Here is an 8,025-nt window from a genome sequence, read left to right on the forward strand (position 1 = left end):
TAATTATTATAAACTTAAAAAATAATTTATATGATATTTTTAAACAACTTCTATATAAAAAATTTTCACACGAAACATATCGTTTAGCAGTATAAAAAGTATGCTAACGAAAATCGATGTTATTCAAACCACCGTTTACCAGTACCCCTAGTAAAGAAGCAACAAAGGGACTAATACGTCAGCATGAACACAACCTTACTAAAACTGAGGCAACAATGGTAGTCATTGTACTATACCTCAGGGCTGCCATTTGTGGCAAATACTAAAACACCTGCTAACTTTTTTAAAATAAAATGTTATCTCCATTCCTAAAATTAGGCTTATTTTTGGCTATGCGTTTGAACAAGTACTTATCTGAGTGCATATCTTATCCAGATAAAAAGTCTTTTACCAGCCAAAAGAAGATACATAATAAAGTTGCAATAGAAATTGCTAAAATATGGATGACAAAATTGGAAGCAATAAAATAGTAGGAACACATCTCATCCGGTCGTCCCTTCTTCTTCCCTATTTATTCGAATCTTCCCTCTTCCTCTCCTCTTCACTTTCAGAGCGCGAGCGAGCGAGCGAGCAACCTCCTCCCTTTTCCCCATTCGCGCGTCAACTGTCGACTGCAACAAGGTACGCACGCGTCTCCAGAGTCTCTCTCTCTCTCTCCCGATCTCCATGACTAGTTTCTTTTTTGATCTGTGCTCTTTCTTGCATTGGTTTGCCCTTTGAGATCTTTTGTAGTCGGGTGATCGATGCTGATGATAGCATTGGTCGGTTCGCTGGAAAGGATTTTTTTTGGGGGGGGGGGGGGTTGGGGATTTCTGATGATCTGAACTCTAATTAAGCAGTAGGCACACGCTAATGGATTGGGATGGCATGGGCATGATGATTCTTGAAGTTTTTCTTTTGTGATCCTCATTCACTATGTAGATGGGATGGGCGGTTGTAGTAGAGCGATTTGGTGGGGGAACTACCTTAATTAAATAATGTTTTTTTTCTCTCGAATTGTGAAATATGTTATTGCTGATCTCATGGCCCTGCATAGTGTACTTGTAGATATTTGTATTGGATATTAGGATGTTATTTGGCAATTTTGCGGCTTTTAGCACAGAGTTTTTAGCGAAAATTTTGCAGTCTGGTTTGTTTAAAAGTAATCGAAGGAAAATAATTTGTTCGGTTTTACAGACCAAGTAATAAATTTCATGGTATGTTAATGATGGGTTCATTTGTATATTCTATCCTTATATCCGTTACATTGGCGTTTACAAGGACTTATGAATAAATAAATCCATTGCCTTTGGCTAAAATCTTGCTTAATCTTGCCTGTTTCACTAACGATGTAAATAAAGAAATCTAGATACTCCCTCCGTACTCGTAAAGGAAGTCGTTTAGGACAATGTTTAAGTCAAACCTTGGGAATATAAATCATGAATAACTATCAAGTTGTTGAGTTTGAAAATGTAAAAATTATATGAATATATTTGTTTTGAAAAATACTTTCATAAAAGTATGCATATATCACTTTTCAAAAAATATTTTTATAGAAACAAGAAGTCAAAGTTGTGTTTTGGAGACCGTGTCGTTATCCTAAACGACTTCCTTTATGAGTACGGAGGGAGTACTTACTTGTAAGTCCAGCTATCATCATATTATTATTACGGTTCTCAATACAAATTGCAATTTCATGACATATATATAAATGGATCAGGATCCTCTGCAGTCGAAGTCACATGACTTTGTTACTGACATGTGGACCTGATGATCTTTAGACCCACATGTCAGTGATAAACACTCCGTACATTTGAATGCAAAGTATCTCAATCCTATATAAATGCGCAGTTTCTTAATCCTTAAATATATGACACTTGAATGCTGAAGATCAATTCTATGTTGCAAACCAACAGGGAAGATGGTGAAGATCTGCTGCCTCGGAGCCGGCTATGTCGGCGGCCCGACCATGGCGGTCATCGCCCTCAAGTGCCCCGACGTCGAGGTGGTCGTCGTCGACATCTCCGCCGCCCGCATCGACGCCTGGAACAGCGACGCGCTCCCGATCTACGAGCCGGGCCTCGACGACGTCGTGCGCCGCTGCCGCGGGAGGAACCTCTTCTTCAGCAGCGACGTCGAGAGGCACGTCGGCGAGGCCGACATCGTCTTCGTCTCCGTGAACACCCCCACCAAGGCCCGCGGCCTCGGCGCCGGCAAGGCCGCCGACCTCACCTACTGGGAGAGCGCGGCGCGGATGATCGCCGCCGTGGCGACGTCCGACAAGGTCGTCGTCGAGAAGTCCACCGTGCCGGTCAAGACCGCGGAGGCCATCGAGAAGATCCTCGACCACAACGGCCGCGACGGCGTCGGCTTCCAGATCCTCTCCAACCCGGAGTTCCTCGCCGAGGGCACCGCCATCCGCGACCTGCTCGCCCCCGACCGCGTCCTCATCGGCGGCCGCGAGACCGCCGCGGGGCGCGCCGCCGTCCAGGCGCTCAAGGACGTGTACACCCGATGGGTCCCCGAGGAGAGGATCCTCACCACCAACCTCTGGTCCGCCGAGCTGTCCAAGCTCGCCGCCAACGCGTTCCTGGCCCAGAGGATCTCGTCCGTCAACGCCATGTCCGCGCTCTGCGAGGCCACCGGCGCCGACGTCGCCGAGGTCGCCTACGCCGTGGGCAAGGACTCCAGGATCGGCGCCAAGTTTCTCAACGCCAGCGTGGGATTCGGTGGCTCCTGCTTCCAGAAAGACATCCTCAACCTGGTGTACATCTGCGAGTGCAATGGCCTCCCCGAGGTGGCCAACTACTGGAAGCAGGTGATCAAAGGTTTTAAATCTCCGGCTATAGCAACCACTATGTCCAAAGATATATACTCACTCACTCCGTTTCAGGTTATAAGACGTTTTACTTCGGTCAAAATCAAACTGTTTCAAGTTTGTCTAAATTTATAGACAAATATAGTAATATTTATAATACTAAATTAGTTTCATCAAATTAATAATTGAATATATTTTCATAATAAATTTGTTTTGAATTAAAAATGTTTCTACTTTTTTTATAAACTTGGTCAAACTTAAAGCAGTTTGACTTATAACAAAATTAAAACGTCTTATAGCTTGAAACGAAGGAAGTAGCAAATATTTGCTCTCATGTACTTCCTCCGTCTTAAAATATAAGTATTTTTAGCTTTCATAGCTAAAAGTTGCTATATTTTAGGACGAAGGTTACTAGCCGTTGTAGTTTTATTTAGCCTGTTAATTATTAACTGTTTGAAAATACCGACCGCTAAATATATTAGCCCGCTATTTAAAACGCTGCATGCAGGTTATCAAGATCAACGACTACCAGAAGAGCCGGTTCGTGAACCGCGTGGTGTCGTCCATGTTCAACACCGTGGCCGGCAAGAAGATCGCCGTGCTGGGCTTCGCCTTCAAGAAGGACACCGGCGACACCAGGGAGACGCCCGCCATCGACGTCTGCAAGGGGCTGATCGGCGACAAGGCCAAGGTGAGCATCTACGACCCCCAGGTGACGGAGGACCAGGTCCAGCGCGACCTCGCCATGAGCAAGTTCGATTGGGATCACCCGGTCCATCTCCAGCCGATGAGCCCCACGGCCATCAAGCAGGTGTCCGTCGCCTGGGACGCCTACGAGGCGGCCAGGGCCGCCCACGGCGTCTGCATCCTCACTGAGTGGGACGAGTTCAGGAGCCTCGACTACGCGAGGATCTACGGGGGAATGCAGAAGCCGGCGTTCGTGTTCGACGGGCGCAACGTGGTTGACGCTGAGAAGCTGAGGGAGATTGGATTCATCGTCTACTCCATTGGCAAGCCTCTCGATGCCTGGCTCAAGGACATGCCTGCTGTTGCCTGAATAATTAAACCTGTTCGTCGTCGGAGGAGGAGATGCACCTTGTTAGAATCTATGAGCAACTATTATATTGATTGATAGGGTTCAGCGTGTTAAACTTTATAGTTGCCATTTTATCTTGTGCCAAAAAAACAAAACCGAATAATTCAGGATGTCAATCTTTGTATCCATTTTACAATCTTATAAGAATGACATGGCTGTATACTGATTGTGTCCTCATTCCCTTGTGGCGAGTTTTTGTTACTTTGTAGATTATTTTATATCACAAGCCGTTGACCAAATTTGACCACAAATCAGTCAAGCAAGCTGCAAGCACTTGTTTGCTGAACAGATTGTTGTGAGGCCTGGTTCTAAGACGCCTGTTATTAGCTGGGACATAGCCATCGTTTTTACGAAAACGACTGTTCTTTTGGTCATTTGGTAGGCTGTATGTGTATGGAGGGAATGGGTTGTTGGGCCTTGATGTTCTTTCAACGAGGTACCCATCTAGTATTTAGGCCCAATACTTAATACTACTACATCCCAAAAATAAATATAGTTTCAGTTTATCAAGGAAAATAAAAAAAAAAGGTCCAAAAGCATCGTGAGTAAGTGCAAAAACATGTTTGGCTGCACAAACCAAACATGCAAGGCACATATCCACACATAGAGAAATTCTTGCGAATTAAATTAACTAACCTAATTTCTCCCTCTGTTGAGTGATGAAGCCAGATGAAAGATTATTTAAAAGCATTTTCATTTTACATACACTCTTTTTTCTATTGCTGTAAATAGAATTACATTTCGTACTCCCATAAAGCTAGAGAGCAGATATATCTTTTTCATCGATTATTCTTATTGTTTATATATATATATATATATATATATATATATATATATCCTTAAAATGAATATTGTTTCTCTGGTTTGTCTTCTTTTAGAAATATACTCTTTCCATTCTCAAAATATATATATATATATATACTCTTTCCTATATAAATATTTGACGTATAAATTTTTTTCTAACTTTTGCTTGTAGTAGTAAAAATAAGCTAACGCGTTATAATGGCCAAGCCCACATGATTGGGAAATGGGCTAGGATACTGGATTGAGGATAAAGTGCCGGATTCTGCTGTGGTTGCGCACGCGATAGGAAAAAGTACACCGAAGGTCCCTCAACTTGCCATCGAGTTACAAAATCGTCCCTTAATCATAAAACCAGATGTATGACATCCCTCAACTCACAAAACCTCACTTTAGTTCCTTCGGTGGTTTTTGTCCCCGGTTTGTCCAATGTGGCGGCTGAGTCAGCATGGAACCCATGTGGGCCCCACATGTCACGGTGACCACGTCATCACCTTCTCTCTCCCCTCTTCTCTTTCTCTCACTTTGCTCGGCCGGTGACGGGCAATGGCGGCGGCGACTTGGTGCAGCGGAGACGAGGATGGGGTTGGCGTCAAGCCCGGGGGCAGACCAGGGCGAGGCGACAACCACGCAATCAACCCTGGCCAGGAAGGACCTAGGACTGCGGCATCGAGCTCCACCCCGCGCGCAACGGCGCCGAGAGAGGGAAAGAGATCTCCAACCGAGCGCCGCGGCGTTGAGCTCGACGGAGGCCGGTGGGTTCAGGCAGGAGAGGAAGAGGTCCGGCGGCCAGCGGCCGACAGGGGAGAATAGCGGCGGTGAGTTGGGAGCAGGCTGGGGAGAAGAACGGCAGCAGCGAGAGAGAGTGGGAGGCGTGCGGCGGCCGGGGGAGACCAGATGAGCGTAGCGCGGCCAGCGGCCAGCTAGGGAGAGCGGCAACAAGGCATGTCCCCCCCTCTTGTCTTCCTCCTCCTGGCATTCTCCTCCATCGACACCGCCGCCCACTGCTGTTCATCTTCACTCCGGCCACCCGTCGCCCTCCATCGCTTCCTCCCCATGCTCCCCCTTTGCTCTTCCCCCGTGCTCCCGCCGCGAACGCCCTCACCTTCAACCGCGTCGCTATTGCCGCCTCCTACTCCCACATCGCCGCGCCGCCATGTCCTCCTCCCATGGGCTACCGTCTCCCCCTTGTGCTCTTCCGCCACGCCGTCCTCCTATCCTCTATCCCGGACACCTCCTCCGCCGCCGCCGCCGCCGCCACCCTCGTCGACGCCGGCCCTGGATTTGTAACCCCACCACCGCGCACCTCAACATCTAGTTTCTTCTCCGCCACCACAATGGTCCTGTGCATCGCTGACATGTAGGCCCCACATGGTCCCATTATTATTTTATTAAATTTTAGTGTAACTGACATATGGGCCCCACTATTTTTAAATATTTTTTGGGATCGAATGCCACGCAAGCACCACGTCATTGCCACATATGATGAAGAATTAGTCAAAGGAGCCACGTAGCGCCACGTTAGCTAAAACCGAGGACAATACCGTCGAGGGATCTAGTTTGCACTGGTTTGTTAGTTGGAGGATGTGTTGTATCCGGTTTTATGGTTAAGTGACGATTTTGTAACTTGATGACAAGTTGAGGGACCTTTGGTGTACTTTTTCCCACGCGATATGGGATAAGTGAACGAAAGATGACTCCGTTTATATCACTAGAGATAATGTCTTTTGTGAGATTTTATCTTGTTCGAGCGTATATAAGGAGGATACATTTGAAGTGAAATGAGTACTCCATCCACTCCTAATTACTTGTCTTTTCAGTTTTTCCTAAGTAGACATTTGTATTTTCAACGATCAATTTCTAGAAATTTATGCATGTTTTTAGATTCACCAAATTTCTAAAAATTAGTAGTCAAAGACATAAGTGTTTGATTTAGTACTAAGCTACAACGACAAATAATCTTGAAGCAAAGATATCTATATATTTTTCTTCTTCCCACCCTCCTCTCTCTCGCACACATTGTACATTAAAAAGGAGAGAGAAATTCGCTAAACAAAAATAGAAAAAAGAAGTGGTTGGATAAAAAAAATCCCTCCTCTATAGTAATCCTCATCGAGATCCTAGCCTACTTGTAATATTATGGGCTCATTGTAATGCCCGTGCATGTTATTATTTTTTTTGAAAAAAAGGTAGATTGCATAAACCACCTCAATTGTCATCGTCCTTGTTTTGAGATTCCACCTCATATCTCATTTTGTTGAAAAAAAAACCCATCCAACCAACACTGCTAGGCCAAAACTTCCCTCTCCTCCACACACATGAGTGCTAATTCGGCCTATTTCTTCCTATGAGTATCTAGAGCAGGGCGTAACCCATCTTGGGCTTGTTCAGCGTGGCGATGAGGTGAGTTCGACTCGAGCTCGTTCTCAACTAAGGAATGGCATTGCTTCCAATTCATAGCAAACATATCCTTCGCTCGATATCAATTTGAGAAATAACCTAATAACGAGTTCGATTTGGACTCACCTTATGGCCATACTAGACTAGATGAGCCTGACCTAACTAATATGGCTCACTATCAATCCACTTCGAACAAATGGACCGAATTAGCTAGTCACAATATGAAAGTGCCGATTTTTCTCGATAATGATGGTTGGATGTGCTTTCACAATAAAATAAGCTATGGGACGAAATCTCAAAATTAACAACAATCGAAGTGGTTTATGTAATTTTGCGTTAAAAAAATCAGGGTACTAGAAGTCCAGTAATAAACCTCGTGCGTCCTTATTTCACAACGCCCACAGGTTAATCAATGTCTTGGCACGCTCGGTCCACCATGTCCTGCCACGTGTACCCGAAGCAGCCGCCTCGCCTGACCCGAACTGACGAATCCGACCCGTCCAATCTCCATCCGACAGCCCAAACAGTCCGGACACCTCTATCCGCGGCCGCCGCAGCAAAACCAAAACACCTTTTGCACCGCACGCTCCTCCTACCCGCCTCACCGACGCGTCGGGCCCACCTACCGGTGGACCCCACACGTCAGCGACAGCATACATCCCAGAAGCGCGTCGCGAGCAACCTGCCGCGTGCCCCGCCGCATCCATCCACGCCTCGCTGCGGCGGTCCAGCCACCACCGCTGGGCCCCACGTCCTGCCACACCAACGCCGTTTCCGGATTTACCCCTCAGGGCTTCCAGAAGAATCCGCCACGCGCGGGGGGGGTGCCACGCGGGGCAATTAGCCGAAACTGCCGGGGGTAGAAGGGTAACTTCGCATATAGACGGGGCATGGCGCTATAATTGGGAAAAGGGGATCGGGAGGACAAGTC

The 8,025-nt window shown here is 46.5% G+C and overlaps 1 protein-coding gene across 1 annotated transcript; it reads left to right on the forward strand.

Annotated features, from left to right (window-relative positions):
• The first annotated feature begins 519 nt into the window (after positions 1-519).
• On the forward strand, positions 520-4,070 carry LOC4333156 (UDP-glucose 6-dehydrogenase 1). The gene is made up of 3 exons (NM_001417844.1): positions 520-621; positions 1,896-2,797; positions 3,306-4,070. The coding sequence occupies exons 2-3, from the start codon at positions 1,901-1,903 to the stop codon at positions 3,852-3,854; spliced, it is 1,446 nt and encodes a 481-aa protein (NP_001404773.1). The 5' UTR covers positions 520-621; positions 1,896-1,900; the 3' UTR covers positions 3,855-4,070.
• The last annotated feature ends 3,955 nt before the right edge of the window (positions 4,071-8,025 follow it).

Source organism: Oryza sativa, chromosome 3 (assembly GCF_034140825.1).
Source record: "Oryza sativa Japonica Group chromosome 3, ASM3414082v1".
NCBI classification, from domain to species: domain Eukaryota; kingdom Viridiplantae; phylum Streptophyta; class Magnoliopsida; order Poales; family Poaceae; genus Oryza; species Oryza sativa.

Coding starts and splice junctions, on each gene's coding strand:
- LOC4333156 (NM_001417844.1), top strand. CDS start 1,901: ATGGTGAAGATCTGCTGCCTCGGAGCCGGCTATGTCGGCGGCCCGACC. Junction 2,798..3,305: donor TGGCCAACTACTGGAAGCAG/GTGATCAAAGGT, acceptor CGCTGCATGCAG/GTTATCAAGATCAACGACTA.